Here is a 20,036-nt window from a genome sequence, read left to right as displayed (position 1 = left end):
AGCAAGTAAGGCCTAAAACCATGCAAGCTTATTCTGAATTCATTCTTCCTGTGTTCAGTGGAGCTTATTGCCTAGTAATTGTGTTCAGGATTGTGGTGTCAAACATACAAAAGATAATAATTAGGGTGACACTAAAAAAATGAACAGAAGGAGTAAGCCTAAATGTAGCCAGAGTGTGATTAAAAGGAATCCAATAGTTTTCAGATCAAGTATTTTACCTGAATTCTTGGTGTTTCATTTTTGTTTTTTGGTCAATTGCTTTTGTCACTTGAGTTACCTGTATATCTGGACATGGAGCCTTAATAAAACTCAATAAATATAATTTGTTTTTGCAAAAATCCTGCTGAAATTAAAAGAAATACAAGCTCATTTCTTTAAAATGATGGTAGGGAAAAAACCCACCAAGATCAGGGGCCAGATCGATAGCTTTAGGGAGTCCATTCCCTAGCAAGGGAGCCTCTACTGAAAAAGCTCTGCTCTGTTTCCCAGAGGAATGAGGTTGCTGGTGATCAGAGTCATACTTGTCCATGCTTTGTTTGCTTTTCTTTACAGCAACATTTGGGACCAGTATACAAGGAGAAAGCAGATATTTTCCGGGCACTCACTTCCTATTATCAAACCTTTGTGGATGTAATGGAATTCCGGGTGAGTGTTAGTAGGGATTTGAGATGTTGCTTTTGAGGCTGCTGTTGGTTTGCCCTGGTCTGACTCGAAAAGCCTTCTACCTTTTTGAAAGAGGAGAGCAGTTGTTCTGTAGTTTTTCTTGACCTCTTTGTGTGAATGACAGGGATGACTGCAACTGTTGAGTATTAAGCCTTTGTGGAGTCTTTACTAGGCCAGAAGTCTTCTCCTTGCATATAATAACTTTGGCTGACCAGATGAAAAAGAAGACTCCTACACTTTTAATAGCTGTGCAAAAGTGGTCATTTCAGCTGATGGGTAAGTTATAATAAAGTGAAATAATAGTCATAGTGCCAAAAAGGTCATCAGAGCATTTCCCACTTTGGCATTGCAGAATTTGGGACATGGCTGTTGTCAGAGCGAGTGGTTTCTGCATTATTACATTCTTATTATTATTTATTATCATCATCACATTTGTATCTTACTACATTTATATCTCACCTTTCCTCCAAGGAGATCAAGGTGGGGTACCTTGTTCTCCTCCTCCCCATTTTATCCTTACAACCTACCCTGTGGGGTAGGTTAGGCTGAGAGACAGTGGCTGGCGAAGGTTACCCAGTGAGCTTCACAACTGAATCCTGGTCTCATGTCTCAGCCCAGCCCTCTAACTGCTATGCCACACTATCTCTAGGTGGATTTTAACTTGGACACTTTATTTATTTTTATATTAGCAGTCTCATACTTGCTATTGCTTGGGAATTCTAAGAAACCAAAAAACCATGCAGATTTTAAATCAGTGGCTAAAATCAGTGCAGTTTTGAAAGGTTCAGTTGCCATCTTGATTTGAAATGGCATCCATTTGCCTCCAAACATAAATGAAAATCTGTTCCTTGATCCCAAGAACCATCATGCAAAATTTTGTTATGATATCTTAAATGTATGGTGAACAAACAACTTTCCAAAATATATAGTAGATACAGTATTATATCCAGTTCTCCTTCCAAATACATTTTATTCCCCAGTCCTTCCTCACAATAACACTGGAATGTGGGCTAGGCATGATTACCCAGTTAGACCAATCAAGGGGTGGGTGGGGTGGAGGCACAGCAACACCCTGGCAATGTAAAACCTGTTCAGATTAAACCAGAAAACAGATTCTACTGTACAAAAATAGAATTAAAATGAAAAAGCAGTCACATCTGTGGACAGAGGACATTTGCTAAATAAGCAAAGATAGCAGCCAAATAAATAATCCTGACACATTTATGCTTAATAAGAAAGCCAGCCTCTCAAGAATGGAAGCAACAATTTTTAAAAAAAGAAAGATGAAGTGTTCATGTCTGTTTTAATGCTACACAGAGTTTACAGTTGAATTCATAATCAGGTAGATCTTTAATGTCCAAGGACAGAAACACAAACATCTGTCAGTGTCATCAGCAGCAGTCTCGAGCAAAATCTGAGATGATTCATACAGCTTTGTGGGGGCATGGAATGGGGAAAGGTAAATGGTTTCATGCTGGTTTGATCTTTGCAACCAGACTGTTTTAAATTGGTGTGGGTGACTGTTGTATAAAATTGGAGGTTGGCTTTTGCTGCCCAACTCCCCAAAGGACTCTGGGTCCCCTATATCAGTTAGAGAAGAATGGATGGAAACAGGATCCAGTGAAAGCAAGGCAGATCTTTATTTTTCTGTTGCAACAGAGTCCCACCCCCCTCCTTCCAAGGAGGTGAGAGAGCCCAAGAACAAAGTGTGCAGAAACCTTTAAAGACTTCAGACATTTCCCAACCCCTTAGCCAAAGAAGACCCTAAAAGCACCATACATACATCACAGAAATTTGAGTGTGTGGGTTCTCCTGTGTGCCAGGATACCTGATAATGTTTTACTGATTGTATTACCTGGCCAGTCTGGCCTTTCTACCTTAGTTCTTGAATCCTGGTCATAAGCCCACCCTATCCATACGTCAAATATGCCCTTAAGACAGGATTTGTAAGTGAAAGAACTACATACTGGGAAAGGTGTCACCAAGTTATTTCCTTCTGTAGAGGAAATTATTTATAGTCATTAGGAGAACCAAGATGGCCTTTTCGATTGTTCTGTGTGCTAAAATAATGTGTACTTTTCTCAGGGAATATTTCCTACATTTTGAAGAGTAAAGATAGGTTTTATGTGAAGTGTGTGTGTCTTGCTATGTGTGTGTCCCCTAAAATTTTATAATGGCGACCTTGGGCCAGTCAGTCTCTCCCTCTCTCTCCTCTCACCCTCTCTCTCTCTCTGAGATTAATTCACCTCACTGAGTTGCTGTAGTAATGTGGGGAGGGGAAGAACCAAGTATAGGCCCTTGCAGGAAAGGTGGGCTATAAATGCAATAATAAAAATGAATGATATGCAGCAATGGAGTGTGTGGAGTCCAGTTCTCTACCCCAATAGCTTCATTAATGCTAATATTTCTTCTTTAGGACCATGTCTATGAGCTGCTGAACACTATGGACGCCAGCCTGTGCCATTTTGACATTGTGAGTATCTTTTGAATAAAGTATGGATTGTAAAGTGTTGGCTTCTGAGAATTAAAGGCATATGGGCATTACTTTTAGTTTAATGCAACTGTGGACATTATGCCTTATATTTTTATCTTAATGCTGGGCCATTGGCAGCTTAGAAAGTCAGTTGGGGCTTCCGGTTCCTGTCTCCCTTAATGGAGTTACCTCCCACGACAATGGGAGATTGTTGGCAAAGGTTAATTAAGGATGATTGAGGATAATTATCCCTGGGAATTCCCCCCAGGGATGGTGGGAACGGGCTACACTCACAGATCATCTCGGTACCTGGCTCCCGCTCTGGCATAGAATGTGGGAGGCAGGGAGGCACTGAGTGCAAAAGCACTTCACCTCTTGGTAACCCTCCAACGACGCCATTAAGAGCAGAGGTTCTTCTGTTCGTTAAAGATTATTTGGGATTAATGTACAGACACGTGCTGGAAATGATGGGACAAGATCAAAAACTGCCGAATTGAAACAGCTACAAGGTTGTAAAAATTTGAATCGGAAAGAAGACTTCATTCAATCTAAAAAACAGTATGTGGGGGGAGGAGCCAACGGCTTCATTACAAATGCTTTGTTACATAAATGACTTGGCAACCCCCCTGAGAATGCAAAAAATAAATAAATTCATATAGCAGGCGAAGATGAAGGGAGACAGGAGTATAGATATGGATTACAATAACAAACTGAACTGTGTGAGGAAAACATAATAGTACGGAATAATTTTTAAAAGACTTGGAATCTCTATGAAGTTAATTTTTATTTTTCCCCTGGCTGAGGGGAGGATGGATTGGACTTTGAGGACTTGCCAGGGCTTTGGTGGGGCACCAGATCGCTCTTCTACAAGAAACTATAGCTAATTTCTTCAGTTGGACGGAGAAGAGAGAACTTGGAGGCTTGCCAGGGATGTGGCAGGGTGCCAGGTGACTCCCCTCCTGGGACTGGAAGTAATGGCAATGGAATATTGCAGCTGCAATCAGAGGGGCTGGAGAACAAAAGAGGAGAGGTCTATCTAGAGTGACACCAAGTCAACAGCTCCACAAGGCACGACAGAGGTCGGGAATAAGCAAGATGGACATAATATTTGACAAAGACATAAAGGAACAATGGATTAAGATTAATACCTCACACAGGAAGAAGAAAGGAGAATTTGACTAGCGAACTTATAAATTACTAAATGTGTTAATATGAATTGAAGTTAAAACATTGTAGCTGTGGTGTAAGGGATTTTATCAGGACTGGATTGTAATTGGATTGAGCAATAGTGTGTAAGCAGAATTAAAGGGAACTAGTAGACCTTGAAGTCCAGCATGCAGGGAGCCACCTAAATTTTATAATTGGCCATGTGATTGATTTGTATTTGAATTGTAATTGTATTTTGGTTTTGATATTATATTGGATTTTTGTAATTCAAAATTAATAAAAATTATTTTAAAAAAGAAAAAGAAAGTCGGGTGGGAATAAGGAGGCAGCAAGGAGTTGAGCAGATAGGAACCAGCTATAGCAGAAATCGTCACTGCTCCTGCTGCCCAAGCAAAGCTCAAGCCTGACCTGAAAGCTTTGATAGATCCCTATCAGGTGAGGATAAATCAGTGGGCTCCCTGGCTGGGCAGAGTCTTACCAGAGCCTAGAAGGAAGTTAGAGCCCTTTTCCTGAGTGACTTACCACAAGGGGCACCCAAGCATGGATCCTTAAATTCCCGGCTCTAGCTCTGGACAGGAAGTGAATGTCCTCAGTATGTGGAGAGGAAAATGGAACCTTTCTTCCCATTCCTTTTTCTGATGAAAACCCCACTTCCTGAAAGCTCCTGTTGGACTTCGTAGGGAAGCTGCTATAGGTGCAAATGGACTACAATTCAAACTTTTGGCTATTGACAGTTTGCTAACTGAACTGTCAGTATGATTCATCTAACACATGAATGCTTGAGGAACTGTGTCTTTTTTCCATGAATCATAGGTTTGGAAGGGCTGGGCAAGGAGATGAATAAATGTTCTCTAGTACCAGTTACAGATAGGTAGCCGTGTTGGTCTGCCATAGTCAAAACTCTTAATGACTGCAATAGGTCTTACAGGAAAAAGCAAGGGGTGAGAAGGTGAAAAATGGCTTAAAACCATGGAGAGACCTGGTCTGAACAAAGACATTGGATTCTTATCTCATTATACATGACAAAGCCATTTTTCACCTTCTCACCCCTTGCTTTTTCCTGTAAGACCTATTGCAGTCATTAAGAGTCATCAACAGGCTCATCACAGCTATCTGCCAATCACCCAATCCCACCACCCTTCTGAGTAATACCCCTCCCCACCTTCTCACTATATAGAAGGGTCTGGTGACTTCTGTTTCAGTGTATCTGAAGAAGTGTGCATGCACACGAAAGCTCATACCAAGAACTAACTTAGTTGGTCTTTAAAGTGCTACTGGAAGGAATTTTTTTATTTTGTTCTCTAGTACATTTTTTTAAAATGTCCAAGTAAGGAGATTTTCATTTCATTACCTCTCAAGTCCGTTTCTGAACTGATCTTGCAGCATAGAAGTTCCCCCTCTAGACTTAGCAGAGCTCCACCTTCCCCTTTCATCTAGTCTTGCACTCATTGGGAGGGATTGGTCTCCTCTTCCTTCTGCCATAAAAGAAAAGTATTTTGAATTTTGAATTGCCAGTTCTTCACAACTAACTAACTTTTGTAGCCCTCAAAGCAGCACTTAATTCATCAGCCGGAAGCAGGACTCCACCTAGTGCCTGTTTAGTGCTAACCATAGTTTGCCCCAGTGTCTGAACTGGCAAATTATGGCTTAGTGTTTTTCCTCCGGAACAGAATTGGAAACTAGAATTTAAATGCATTCTTGATTCTGGCAGTGGAAGGCAAATACTAATTGTGATTGACACTTGGTACATTGTGGCAAACGAGGGCTACTGCTAAAAAAGGAAAGTAAGGGAGAAGCTGTGTGTCAGAGAGGAGGGGGGTTCATGCAGCCTTTAGGCTCATTTACAATCCTCCAACATGGCTTGGAGACTCACACAAAGTAAGCCATTGTCTAAGACAGGGAATGAGGAACGCCTTACAATCCCATCACAATCTGCTTAGATAAGGGATGGGGAGCCTGTGAACTTCCAGGTGTTGTTGAGACTATAACTCCATATCGCCAGTAGCTGGGAATAATGGGAATTATAGTCCCGATAACATCTTGAGAGCCACAAGTCCACCATTCCTTATCTGAGCAGATTGTGCTGAGATTCTAAGAAAAGTGCTGCTGCCAGGAGTCAGAATCTGCCCAGAGTTGATGAAGATGTCAATACATTTCCCTTTTTATCAGATAAATAAAACTGATTTTTTTCTTTCCTTCTGCAGCATCTAAACTATGACTTCACCAAGAATTACCTTGACCTGATTGTCACCTATGCATCTGCCATCTTACTCCTTTCTCGTATTGATGACCGCAAAGCCCTGATTGGCCTGTACCAGTGTGCCCATGAGATGATCCATGGATCAGGGTCAGTGTCCATATATTCCACTCCCTTGGCCCAATAGTGCATTCCTAATGCCAATAGCAATCCCTAACAGGTGGATGTCTGGCCTTCTCTTGACAAGTATTGAGGAGGAGGGAACACTCCCCCCACCCCAACAGCTATTTTGCTATTGTATGCTATTCTAGTTAAAAGACCATTCCTAACTTTTAACCTAAATATGCCATCTGTAGCTGAAACCTACCATTTTCTCAAACAAATCACTCCCCCCCCACTCCTATGCCCCCCAAGCTAGCCCATCTATTGAAAGGTAAGTTCATTAAACACCAGTATTTTGATATGGAAAACACAGTTCCTCCCTCTGCTTTCCTCCTTAGCAAGAGGATTGCGTGGAATGTCCTTGTGCAAATGTCACAGATACCTGTGACACCGCTGTTGGTGGTGACCCACACATTTCATTCTGCCATGCCTTCACCCTTTTGAGAAATTTACAAAACAATGCTTTTGATTTGTTTCTGCAAATTTTCTAGAAACAGGGCACTCTATGATGCCACTTTCCACCAGCAGCACTCAAGTCGTCTCTTATCCTGGAGGAGAAACAGCAGCCAGGCTTCCACCTCCTCCTCAGCAATCCCCTTGCTTTTCTTTATTCCCCTCACCCCACCGCCAGTATGGGAGCACACATCTTCTTCAAGAAGGAAAGAAAGAAAGAAAAAAGCAGTGAAATAGGCCAACCCCACCCCATAATCCTGTAATCACCACAGCATGAGAATCCCTTGTCCTGCAAGGCCACCCTCCCACACTTTTGGAGACCAGGTGTTGCATTCTCCTGTATTTTGTGTTGTTGCCTGGATCGGCCCAATAAGGTTCTCTGGAGCCCAGGGCTTCTGTCATTGGAGCACTCTTGTCATGTTTTGCAGTGAAATGGGTGGGCAGTGTCAGTGATGGAGGAGGGCTTCTGTTGCTGGCAAACACCTCTGACTCATTCCTTATCTGGCTATAGTGATGCTAGTTTCCCTCGGTTGGGTCAGATGATACTGGAGTATGAGAATCCCTTGCGCAAGCTGATGGAAGAGTTTGGGCCCCATACCAAGGTGAGATTAAAATAAAGAATGAAGTGGGAGGCTTGGGAGGCACCAAAGGAAAGTGTATGAGGACAGTGTGGTGCCCACAGGCCTGGCGTTGTGGTCTCAGCATTAGACTCTATCTCCATTAACTTCTTAGCACATCCAGATTCACATTATGATTTTGTAACATGCATTCTTCCTGCGTGTGTTGCTGTGTTCTCAAGAATGGGAGTGTTGGTTTCTATGCAGTATCTTTAAGCTGCTTTGTCCTGAATCAGACCAGTGGCTCATCTAGTCTTGTCAAATTGTAGAGTCTGACTGGCAGTGGCTCTCCAACATCTTGGAGATCTTTCCCAGTGCTTGGTCCTGTGAGATACCTTTTGTTAGAGATGTGAGGAATTGAACATACAAGGTGTGACTGGAAAGTTCGAAGAGTGGTCATAGAAATTGGAGAGCAAGAAATATTCAAATATACAGTCGGCATCGGAAACCCACGAAATGCTCACAATTGTGTACGGAGATGAAGCTGTAACTCAAAAGCCAGTGTATGAGTGGTTTAAGTGTTTCCATGAAGGGAGGCAACCATTGAAGATGACCCTTGGTCTGGCAGATGGTTGATGAGCAGAACGACGGCAAATGTTGACAGAGTTCGGGAGTTATTGAAGTGGGATCAGCGTTTGTCCATCCGAATGATGATGGAAGAATTGCATATTCCATGTGAAATGGTTACTGAGTTGTCCCACCCTCCATATTCTCCCCATCTGGCCCTTTCAGATCTCTTTCTTTTTCCAAAACTGAAATCTGCTATGAAAGGGCACAGATTTTCCAACATTTCACATGTCCAAGCTGCTGTGACGAGGGAACTGAAAGCCATACGAAAAGAGGACTCCTCCAGAAGTTTCTAACAGTTCTATGAATGTTGTCAATGGTGCATTGTATCAGAGGGGGCCTACTTTGAAGGCCTGTAACGTATGTATGTTCAAATATTTATTGCTGCCCGATTTCTGTGACCATTCACCAAACTTTCCGGTCACACCTTGTCGAATCATAGAATGGTAGAGTTGGAAGGGATCTATTCCAAACCCCTGCAATGCAGGATCTCAACTAAAGCACCCATGACAAATGGCCATCCAACCTCTGCTTAAAAATCCCCAAGGAAGGAGAGCCCACCACCTCAGAACCTGGGAAGTGATGTGTGCAAAGCATGTGCTGTACCTCTGAATTGTGGTTCCTTGGAGGTGAATGTGGTTCTGTAGTTGGAGAGAATGAACATTCTTTGCTCCAATTTCTCATGGTGTTGGCTGGAGGTAGGCCAGTTACAATTCTTATTGTGAGCTTCTTCCCTTTTCTTTTGCTGCTTCACAAGTATATACAAATAACATTTTGAGAAATGTGTGGGGAGTTTTGGTGGCAGCCGTGACTGGAACAGGAAGTAAAAAAGAGGGAAGTAGGTAAACTGCAAAATAATAATCAAGTCATCCACATGCTGGAGGGGGGCGGGGCGGGGTAGAGAAGGGATTGGGGAGGAAGGAGGACAAATTTATTCAGCTTTTGAACAAACACTGGATGATCCCAAAGCAAGCAGGAGCTAGGTGAATGTGTCTGTGTTTCAGAATTGGTCAATAGAGTTAAAAATTTCGGTTAATATTTGGATGATAGTTTTCCATCTGTGGGTAGAGTACAAGTTGAGGAAAACACATAAGTGTGGGGCACTTGTAGGGGAGAAGTAGTGGGTGATCAGTGGATACTTAACTTTCCCTTGTAAATACCTGTAAATCTGGCTGAAGCTGAGCTGTGGGGGAAATTCCTCCAGGGGAGCATTTGCAAGAGAGAAAAAGCAAGTATGGGAAGATTTAAGTGCTCCTCCCACCTGCTTGATGCTTCTTCATGTCATGTGTGCCAAAGGGTAACATGTAGTTCTGCTCCCCCCCCCCCCTCTCTCTCTCTGTCTCTCTGCGTTTTGTCATTTTCTGCTGCTAACAGAGTTCTCTTTCCAGGCTGTGAGCAATGCACTTCTTTCGTTGCACTTCCTCTTCGCCCGTAGAAACCACTCAGCTGATCAGTGGCGAAGTGACCAACTCTTCAGTCTGATCAGCAACCCCGCGAACATGCTAGCTCCTGCCAGTTCAGACACGGTGAGCGTGTCCGTGTATAGAGACAGTGACACTTTTGCTACCTCTCCAGCACAGCCCAAACTCAGGCTTTCTGGAGCATCTTAAAATCAGAGGCCTGCATTTTGGATCAGCAGTGCTACCTTTTACAGAGCTCATATATGCAGGCTCTGCCCTCTTGTAGATGTTTCTTGAGTTTCAACGGACTTCAGTGAGACAAGTCACTGTTTCCCAGCATGCAGTGCAAACTGATTGTGATGTCATTAAGGCTATAATGCTGACAAGTTCTGTTACTATTGGCAGTTGAGCTAGAACAGGGATGCGGAACCAGTTTGATGGCAGCGCTTTGTGGGCAGCCTGCGGGGTGGGGGTGAGCACATGCCACCCAGGTGCACCAAGGGATTTTCAGTGAAGGGGCTGGGCCCCTCAAAGTTCTGCAGCAGCCGTGCACACACACTGTGGGGTGTGCTCATGTCACAGGAGTAAGCCGCGGGGTGTCCCCACGACACATCATCACTTGTGCAGGCTGCAAGAGGGCACTGGCGTCATGTGTGCATGTTGTAGGGTGCGCTGATGTTGCATGGCCCTGGCCCTCTCAAACACGGCCACGGCCCCCTCAATCATGAGGCCACCAGAGGGTGAGGCCACAGAGACAGAAAAGAGAGCACGGTAATGGATGTGAATCTTCAGTTTGTACAGTGGGCTACTTTCCACCTATAGACAAGTTAAGGTTCTATGTGGGCAAGCAAGAGGTATTTCCATGGTTCCGGGCACTTGAAAAAGGCCTGAAGCAGGGACAGTGAAGGGGGTGACCTAGAGAGAAGGGGTTTGGCCTTGGGAAGAGATATGGCTTGGGGAGAGTCCCAGAGGCTGCAAAAAGGGAGTCTGGAGCGCTGCAGGCCTGAGTTCCCCCCACCTCTAAGCAAGAGAGTGAACTGCTGCAGCAGACTGTAATGCTGGCTGTTCTACCAAATGGTTCCCATGTGCACCCAGTGAGGCCTTGCTACTCCAGACCTCGTAGAAAATGATGCTGCACACGCTAAAAAACCTTAGTAGAGGCACTGAGTATTTAGGAAGGAAGATGATGATACCAGATTTCTGTAGGCAGAAAACTCATATTTCTTTCCTGTTCCCAGATGGCCTGTGAATACCTTTCTCTGGAGGTTCTTGAGCGATGGATTGTGAGTAAGTTGCCACATTGTTCTTTGCTGATCTGGTAGGCTGGGGAGGATCCAGGCTGGATGGTCAACCTGGAACCTTGACTCAGTATAGCAAGAAATCTTATCCAGAGCTGGATAATCATAGCCAAAAGGTGCAGAAATTGTCCAAGAACATCTTCATTGGCCGCAGTGGGCATAGGCAGACATATGCTTGCGCTCTGGGTTCCCCACCCCCTGCCTCACAAACTTAGCACCCAGGTAAATTCTAGGGCAAGAAACGCTATGGTTTGTAATGCATTTGCTTGATTTGCACAATTCATTTTGCTCCTGGAAGTGGGTGGCAGGGAGGGGCTAGCTGCTGTACGGAGCAGGGAGGGTTGGTGTCCATTGCTTCCTTATCCTTGCCTTTGACCATCTTCTACCCCTGCAGTTGGGTTCTTGCTGTGCCACAGCTGCCTGGGCTCTACCCAAAGCTGTCTGGATCTGTGGCGGGCAGCTCTCCGTGGCTCTCTCTACGTTGCTCTAGTACGGGATGAAGTGCTTTCTGTTCACAAAGTGGCGGAGGAGGCCTTCAGCAGCATCAAAGGGTAAGAGACCTGTAGAGGTGAGATAGACCCACAGGCACATTTTGGCAGGTTTGAATCCCCTCTTTTACACTAATCTTAGAAGCACAGGAGTGGTGCAGTTGTGAAGACTATGACTGGGAAGACCTGGATCCAAATTCCCACTTGACCATGAAGCTCACTTGGGTGAGGCTTGGGTAAATTGCCAACTCTTAGACTAACCTACCTGACAGGGTTGTTGTGAGGATAAAATGGGGGTGAGGGTTGATGAAGTGCTGTGCATACCACCTTGAGCTCCTTGGAGGAAAGGCAAGTTATAAATGTGCTTATGAGTGGGAGCATCCTCCTGTTTTGTATTTGTTCACCCTCTGTATACATGAAACTGCCATCCATTGAGTCACACCTTCTGTCCTTCGTGGCCAGTACTGCTGATTGTGACTGGCAGTTGCTGTCCAGAGAGTCAAATGCAGGCCTTTCCCATACTTTCTTCCTGACATCTTTATCTGCAAATGCCCTGGATTGAACTTGTGACCTTCTGCATGTACAGTATGTTCTCTGCTCCTGAGCTGTAGCTTGCCCTGGAAAATATCACAAGAGACAAGGAAGCTTTGGTGTAGCCATTTTAAAGTGAAGGGTTTGCCAGTGTGCCACTGGATTTTAAAAATCATTCAGTTTTTTAGAAAACTTGTCCTTGCACAAAGTTGGCTTTGCTTGGATGGACGAAGCAACAGAACACAACATAATGTTTTGGAGGGGTTTGGCTGTGATCTCAGTGTCTCTCTCTCTCTCTGCACAGTTATGGAAAACGCATAGCTGATATCAAAGAATGCAAAGAGCACGCTGTAGCAAACAGGTAGGAATGACCTTTGCTTTCTTGCTCATTGCTTTGTCTGCCGTGTTACTGCCTAAGTCTGCACTTTGTCTGCTCCATGGTTTTCCTAGTAGATAACCAGGTCTTTTCTGCTTAATACTTTGCCTCACTAGCTTTACCTTTCCCCTCATGTCTGAAATTTGCTTCCCAGCCCCATTTGACCAATGTCCCCATCATCCCTATTTCTTCATAGTATTCCAGCAGCTGCCCTTTGTTACTGAAGTTGCCACCTTTTGCCGTATAAACTAGATGTCCTCCGTTAAGACTGTGGTCCTGTACATCAGGGGTGACTAACCTGTTTTGGCATCTCGCTGCTTTCAGCCATGGCCAACCTTCTGGGTGGGGGAGCAGGCCAGGGGCAGGGGTGGCTAAAACTTGGTGTATCCATCCCACACGCTCAGGCACACACAGACACTTGCCCACATCAGCTATCTGTGCAAAGAAGCTGTTAAGACCCAAGCTCCCTCTCTGCTCACCTCATCCAGTGATGGGTCTAGTGGCCAGGAAGGGGACAGTTTGACTCCCCATTGGAAAAACTGAACTCTGCCCACCCTCTAGCTGTGTCTGCTTTGTTATATACCGTATGTTTCTGCCACCACTACCAAAATCAACCGGTTCTTGGAGGGCTTGTAAAATCTGCTTGGAGGACTGGATCAGACTTCCAAAACAGGGGTTAGCCACCACTGTTGTATGCACTTGCTCCCACTTTGAAGCCCCACTGAAGTTAGTAGGACTAATTCCTGAATAGACATGTAAAGGATTGCACCCTAAATCTCCTTTGGAGAAGGGGGAAAGGTAGCCCCACTTTTCTGCAGCTCCTCCTGCATGTTCCCTCTGAGGTCCTGCCATCCACCTGCTCCCTCATCTATTGCACAGCACATCTAGGAGTCTGCCCAGCCTGAGCATTTGGTGGACAATTCTAGGCATCATGCGAGGGCATCCAGTTGTTCGTCATTTAATAGATGATGGTGCTTTTATTGCAATTTTCTGCCTCTAGTTCCAAAATAACTTGACCAGCTTTGGGTACTATGTACCTTGACTGAGTAGCTGGGCATTGTCATTTGCTGCTGCTTGTGGTGTGTCAGATGGGCATGGGGCAGCTGTCATCTTCATGTGTGAACCTTCCAGCGGTGTCTTGACAGTGGGCAGCTGCATCGAGGTCGGCGCCATTTCCTGAGGAATGCTGTACGGGAGATGGAGACCATTCTGGCCAACGAGCCAGGGCTTTTGGGGCCAAAGGCAAGTAGACAAGAGCTGGGAATGTGGGAGAAGACAGTCTTGCATGCATGATGTGTTTGAGTTGGGCAAGTGGGCAAACACGTGTGTGTGTGTGTGTGCGCGCGCGCGCCTCTATGCATTTGCCTGTGTAAGTGTGCCTGGGAAGAGGAAGCCAAATGTAAGGGTGTGTATACATATTTATTACCTGTTAATTGAAAACAAGCAATTATAGATCGATTTTCAAATTAAAATAATGAAATGTTAACATAAAACCACAGCATAAAAACAGTGCATAACCAGATAAGGTGAATTTCAATCTGAATAATCACAACCATGCACCTGACGTTAAACTCCAGCAAAGCCTGGGTGAACAGCCAAGTCTTCAGCTGACGCTGATAACTCATCAATCTTGACCCCTGTCATAGCAGGGAAACTGTCCCAAAGCTGGGGCACCAGCACTGAGGACCCTTTACCCCATGTTGCTGCCAAATGCTGTGTTGACCTTGTATTCGAGTCTGACTTGATACGAATGTGGTCCTTACCTATAGTGGCTTATTTTTTGACATCATACAAAACCACAGTAGAAAGGGGTAGGGTAGGAAGGGTTGTCCAAAAAGCAGTGCCTGTTTTTATCCTGAAATTCATGTAGTTTCTGCCTCTTGAGAATCAAAGCCTTTACTAAAAACAAACCATCCTATTTCCAGCTTTCCTGGTTGCTTTATCTTTATAATGTATCTGAGCAGTCCTGAGGGCATCTGCAGCAGTCACTACAAGCCAAACTGTATGCAGCGGGTTGCATCTTTTAACCACCGGCTGCTCCAGTCATGAGTAAAATGAAAAGTGCGATTTAAATAGCAAAGGCAGCTCCCCTCCCCACTGCTTCTCTTCCTTCCAGCAGGTTTTCTTCCAGTCAGGCAGAGCTTGAGGGAAAATGGCACTGAGAGTTTCCAGGAGGGTGTGTGTGTTGCGTGTGTGAGGAAAGAAATCCTGTATAGGAACATTTATGTATTTATAGATCTATGTAGATCTATTCCATGCATAAGTATTTATGTTTCCAGTTTTTACCCTTCTGCTTTTCTCATCTTTGCATATTGATGGTCCTCTCAGGTCTCTCCTATTCCATGTTCCCTTTCTCCTTCATCACTATTGTAGCAAAAGGAAAATTTGAAGCACAGGAAAACATAAGCCAGGACAAGCTGCAATCAACAAATGCCATTAATTTGCATGATGGATCTCCTCCCCACCCCCCACCCGTTTTAGGCTTCTCATTATGCAATACACAATTCAAGGACATTGGCTAAGTAGAATAGAATAGCTTTTTAAAAAGTTAATGTGCAGTGCTGGGCCATATTGAACGTCCCTTTCTTGAGCTGGCCTTACTGATTTGAAGGGAGGGAATATTTTTCTCATAAAGTCCCTTCTCCCTCTTTCCCCCACAACAGGCTGTTTATGTCTTCATGGCCTTGTCGTTCTGCCGTGATGAGGTAACCTGGCTTTGCCGACACAGTGAACATGTTAGCAAGAGCAAGAACCCAGAGGAATTCACTGACAGGTACTGATTTGGGTGTTTTTTTGCTTAAACTATTTATGAATAATCATCATATATACACGTGACCCTGAAACACAAAACCAATACACAAATCATAATTTCATTCTGATATTAAAAAGTTCTATGTCTGCATCTGTTCTAGAATGTTCCTGCCCCTGAAATGTCTCTTTGTGTGACTTTTTTCTTTCCCACAAATCTTTTTATGACATGTACTGATTGGGTGGGTTCCAAGAATGGGGGTGGTGGTGGTGGTGGAGATGGGTCCCAGCATGTTGAGCACAGATGGATCTTGTCCCCCCTCCAGTTCTTGACCATGTAGCGCAAAGTTAACCCGTGAAAAGGAGGATGCAGCTTCTGTACCCCTAAGAGCTGGCTAGAAGGGGGGATTACAACTGTTCTCCTTGGTCTCACATTTTGGGGCAGTGCCGTGTGAGAATGGAGGGAAGGGAAGAAGCTAATGCTTGTCAGAATTAGGTAAAATTCCTCTGGCATGAACTTGGGGAGTATTGTATCCAGGCTGGCAGGTCAGAGGTGTGTCTTTGTGGGTGTTAACAGCCAAGGGAACCTCACACATACAGCATACTAGGACACCTAGTTCATAGAATCACAAAACTGTTGAGTTGAAAGGGACCCTGGGGATCATTGAGTCTAACCCCCTGCAATGCAGGTTTATTTGCAGCTGCCCATATGGAGATCAAGCCTGCAACACTGGCGTTACCAGCACCACACTCTTAACCAACCGAGCTACCCTCTCCCTATAGTTCATCCAAAGTTTCATGTATGAGACTTCAGTGGCATTCTGAAAGTTAGTCTTAATCTCCTTTTTAAAGAAGGCATTTGGGTTGTAGTTAACTGCTTTATTTATTGTATTGGTTTATTAATCTGCTGAAATGATTCTGTAGGTGTACTGTGGGACTGTGTATTCTTCCTTACCCCACTATTTTTTGTGTTCATTTTTTAAAAATTCGTCAGCTGCCTTTTTATAAGGAAAGGTGGGGTTCCAAATGTTTTAAATAAGCAAACAAACGTTCTGTCCTGCTTCTCACCAATAGCTACCTGGCTGAGCTGCTTTTTCTGATGGAAAAGCTCCGTCGCCTCGTCCGACGGCACCAAAATATCCTCCAGCGCTACCATGTACAGTACTTGTCACACTTTGATGCCCAGGTGCTCAGCAACATTATCCAGGTATGGGTGCTGCATGGAAGGAGGAAGACGTGTGGTTGGTGGGATTATGTGTGGTAGTCTCTAGGAGCTCCCAATTCCAGTGAGATTCCTTAGTACCAAACAGATGTGAGAAAGGAGAGAATGGACAGAGAATGATAAAAATGCTGCAAATTAGGCATCTATCAGTGTTAGGGGTGCATGCTTTGCATGCAAATAAAGGTAAAGGTAAAAGGTACCCCTGCCCGTACGGGCCAGTCGTGTCCGACTCTAGGGTTGTGCGCCCATCTCACTTAAGAGGCTGGGGACCAGCGCTGTCTGCAGACACTTCCGGGTCACGTGGCCAGCGTGACGAAGCTGCTCTGGCGAGCCAGCACCAGAGCAGCACACGGAAACGCCGTTTACCTTCCCGCTATAAAGCGGTACCTATTTATCTACTTGCACTTAAGAGTGCTTTCGAACTGCTAGGTGGGCAGGAGCTGGGACCGAGCGATGGGAGCTCACCCTGCTGCGGGGATTCGAACCACCGACCATACGATCGGCAAGTCCTAGGCGCTGAGGTTTTGCCCACAGCGCCACCCGCGTCCCTTCATGCAAATAGTCCCTGTCAATCTCCAGATTCCCAGATCGCAGATACTAGAGCAGACTGCTAGTGAGAGTCGACAAATCTAAGAGTTGTAGAGTTGGAAGGGTCCAAAAGCCTCATCTAGTCGAACCTTCACAATGCAAAAAAGAGCAGCTTTTCTCAACCCAGTCCCCTACAGATATTTTGAATTACAGCTCCCTTAAGCGATGATGGGTGTTAGTCCAAGAACATCTATTCTGGGGGGCATCAGGCTGGGCAAGGCTGAAATGGACCAGCAGGCTGGCATGGTATAAAGCAGCTTGACACAGTCTGCTGTGATGCTGTAGAACAGAATCCTGTTCACAAGGCGGGTGCTTGCATGAAGTAGGGTGAAGCAATTTGCCCTGGGTGGGCAGTGCAACCCCTGCCCCTGGTGTTGCACCGCTAACAGCCATGCCACAGCTTCACCTGTGCCACTGTTGCTGCCACCACAGTGCCCTTGCCCTCAGCACTAACACGCCCTCACCCCTGCCATTGTATCATGGTGGCAGTGTGGACACAACGGTGGTGCAGGGAGAGGTGCCAGATCTGCTGGGAGTGGGGGCAACACGTTTTGCCTACAGAGACAAAAATCCCAGGCCTCCCCACAATTCACAAGCCAGAAATTATACAAGAGAACAAAGGGGGCACTCTGGGATTATATCCTTGTCCTGAGGCCATCATTTCTTGAGTTTATGAGTAGCCTCACTGCCCAAAGACACTCAAGGGATGTACAGGTTTAAAACTGGCACATCAGTTCATTAAATAATCACGTTCATTGAAATCCATTGCAAACAAGCTACTGTATATAAATGCAAATAAAGCACTGGCCCTGTCTCTGAGCCCTATTGCCTCTTGCAGGACCTGACTGTGTGCCCTGAAGAGGAGTCTGTGATTATGTCATCCTTTGTGAACTCACTCTCATCCCTAACCATCAAGCAAGGTAATTATTGTGTCAGCTGGAGGGTGCTATGGATGGATGTGGGCATTTTAACCCTTCCTGTACAAGAGTAACTCAAATTGAGTCCAAGGGAGGGTTAGGCTTTGTGATTGGAATATATTTGGCAAGTTGTGCATAATTTGTGTGGTTTTGTATGAATCCTGCTTATGTTAGCAGTGGGGTGGGGAAAATCTTTCTGACTGAAGGAAGCTCTGCCGGCTTTGGCTTCTGAGAGTTGAACCCGGAGGCTGACCCACATTCAAGGCTATGATTTGACAGGGTTCCTGGTGAGTCATAAAGGTCAATGGTCTCCCCATTGGGGAATGAACCCTGGTCTCCCATGTGACAAGCGGGGATACTTATCACTGTACTAACGAGGAGTTGACAGGGTCCTGATGCCTAGAGGAAAGCTGTTGGCGTTTGGTGTAAGGACAAGTTGTAAAAGGTAAAGGGGACCCCTGACCGTGAGGTCCAGTCATGGATGACTCTGGGGTTGCGGCGCTCATCTCGCTCTATAGGCTGGGGGAGCCGGCATTTGTCTGCAGACAGCTTCCGGGTCATGTGGCCAGCATGACTAAGCCGCTTCTGGAGAACCAGAGCAGCGCACGGAAACGCCGTTTACCTTCCCGCCGGAGCGATACCTATTTATCTACTTGCACTTTGACGTGCTAGGTGGGCAGGAGCAGGGACCGAGCAACGGGAGCTCACCCCGTCACGGGGGATTCAAACCACTGACCTTCCGATCAGCAAGCCTTAGAGGCTCTGTGGTTTAGACCACAGCACCACCTGCGTCCCATAAGGACAGGTTGTAGGTGCAAGTAAAAACGGAACCCACTTCATCCAGGAACAAAGGGATGGTACTTAAACTCCTTATAAACTCCTCTAGAAAGGGCTGTCGGGGGGCAAATCATTTGTCTAGGAGGAGGCCTGTCTTCCCACTGCAATTTTCTCATCTGTAAGGCCTTTGAATGGTGGGAGAGACCCCTGTGGCTCTTTCTAGCAGCTTTGCCTCTGTTAAATACTTTTCTTCTTTGCAGTTGAGGAGAAGAAGAAATTTGAATTTTCTGGGCTGCGGCTGGACTGGTTCAGGCTGCAGGTAAGATTCCTTGCCAGGATTTGCTCCTCTTCCTCTTCTGCGCCAACAACATGCCGGAGGAGACGGACTCCTGTGCAGTGGGAGCCCTTGCTGCCTCTTAGGACTTTGCATGCTGCCTGCTTGGCCGAGGGACTGGGGCATCTGGAGGGGATCACAGTCAAACACATAGGGAAGTGCTGGCTGGTCTTGTTTATCCCCACTTGAAATCTATTTTTCCCTAGAAGTTGGGAGGAGGAGAAGCAGGGAAAATTAGCTGCTTAAGGAGAGAGGTATGAAGAGGTAAACAACAGACAAAACAAGCTGCCCAAGTCTCCTCCTTCCCCTTTTCCTGTTTCTCTGTTGTTGGTGCTGGGAGACTGCAGATACCCCATGGAGCCAGGCTGCTTTCATGTGGGAGGGCTCCGAATGAGGTATAACTGTGAATCTCTCTCACATGACAAACCCTGTGTTGCAGTTCACACACTGAGGAAGTAGGGGCTAAAGAGCCTTTTGCCTGTGCTGCTAGCCTGGAAATACATAATTTTATTTTTTATTTATTTATTTATTTGATTGATTGATTGATTGATTGATTGATTTATATACCACCCTTTATCTAAAGAAGCCAGGACGGTGTAGAGCATTAAGAACATAATTTACAGAGCATTTTAAAAAAAGTAATACAGAGCATAATAATAGATAGCATAATAATAACAATCCAAATAACAGCCCCCCCCCACATCTAACAGGCCATAGATTATTTAATGACCAAAGGCCTGTGTAAAGAGGAAGGCTTTCACGTGGGGCTAAAGACATGTAACCATGCAAAGTCTAAGTTGTTGGCCCTTCAGCCTTTGCCAGCTTCAATATACATCCCTCTTAGGTGCATCAAGGCTGCCCAGCCTTTGTTTGAAGACCTCAGGTGGCCTTTCTATTGACAAATGCTGTTCCTGTCATCAAGAAGCATTTCTTGATGCTTTAGCTAAAGTTCTGTCTGTCAGTCTGTTTCTCTCTCTGTTTGTGTATTCTGATTTATCTGGTACATCTATGGTAGTGGATTGGCTTTCTGACTTCTGCCATTGTCTTAACAGTGGCAA

At 45.2% G+C, this 20,036-nt stretch overlaps 2 protein-coding genes and 2 long non-coding RNA genes across 12 annotated transcripts in view; 1 reads left to right on the top strand and 3 right to left on the bottom strand.

The window, feature by feature from the left end:
- Positions 1-9,706, bottom strand: part of GTSF1 (gametocyte specific factor 1) — a 30,735-nt gene extending 21,029 nt beyond the window's left edge. For 3 of the 5 annotated variants that reach the window (XM_079967862.1, XM_079967861.1, XM_079967864.1), the window contains exons 1-2: positions 9,561-9,706; positions 5,655-5,778 (exon numbers count right to left, since the gene is read on the bottom strand). In XM_079967862.1, the coding sequence (XP_079823988.1) occupies positions 5,655-5,778; positions 9,561-9,657 (221 nt within the window). In that variant the 5' untranslated portion in view covers positions 9,658-9,706. Of the gene's footprint in view, positions 1-4,825; positions 4,861-5,654; positions 5,779-9,459 lie in introns of those variants that run through there. The other 2 variants (XM_079967863.1, XM_079967865.1) reach the window with 2 other exon arrangements.
- Positions 1-20,036, top strand: part of NCKAP1L (NCK associated protein 1 like) — a 75,951-nt gene that overhangs the window by 7,613 nt on the left and 48,302 nt on the right. For all 5 annotated transcript variants that reach the window (XM_079967795.1, XM_079967797.1, XM_079967796.1 and 2 more), the window contains exons 3-15: positions 553-645; positions 3,080-3,136; positions 6,508-6,650; positions 7,627-7,717; positions 9,688-9,825; positions 10,938-10,986; positions 11,392-11,548; positions 12,321-12,377; positions 13,538-13,634; positions 15,056-15,165; positions 16,215-16,347; positions 17,789-17,870; positions 18,905-18,963. In XM_079967795.1, coding sequence (XP_079823921.1) covers positions 553-645; positions 3,080-3,136; positions 6,508-6,650; positions 7,627-7,717; positions 9,688-9,825; positions 10,938-10,986; positions 11,392-11,548; positions 12,321-12,377; positions 13,538-13,634; positions 15,056-15,165; positions 16,215-16,347; positions 17,789-17,870; positions 18,905-18,963 — 1,266 coding nt within the window. The remainder of the gene's footprint in view (positions 1-552; positions 646-3,079; positions 3,137-6,507; positions 6,651-7,626; positions 7,718-9,687; positions 9,826-10,937; positions 10,987-11,391; positions 11,549-12,320; positions 12,378-13,537; positions 13,635-15,055; positions 15,166-16,214; positions 16,348-17,788; positions 17,871-18,904; positions 18,964-20,036) is intronic.
- Positions 11,437-13,559, bottom strand: LOC307211351. Its single transcript, XR_013836396.1, has 3 exons — positions 13,430-13,559; positions 11,928-12,102; positions 11,437-11,557 (listed from the first exon to the last, which is right to left on the bottom strand). It is a non-coding gene; the product is annotated as an uncharacterized lncRNA (long non-coding RNA).
- LOC307211340 lies at positions 14,311-16,354 on the bottom strand. The gene is made up of 2 exons (XR_013836382.1): positions 16,219-16,354; positions 14,311-14,756 (listed from the first exon to the last, which is right to left on the bottom strand). It is a non-coding gene; the product is annotated as an uncharacterized lncRNA (long non-coding RNA).

This window comes from Podarcis cretensis (genome assembly GCF_951804945.1).
Source record: "Podarcis cretensis genome assembly, chromosome: 2".
Classification (NCBI taxonomy): Eukaryota; Metazoa; Chordata; class Lepidosauria; order Squamata; family Lacertidae; genus Podarcis; species Podarcis cretensis.
Note: the sequence above shows the minus strand (reverse complement) of the source record. Positions and strands in the feature narration are given on the sequence as shown.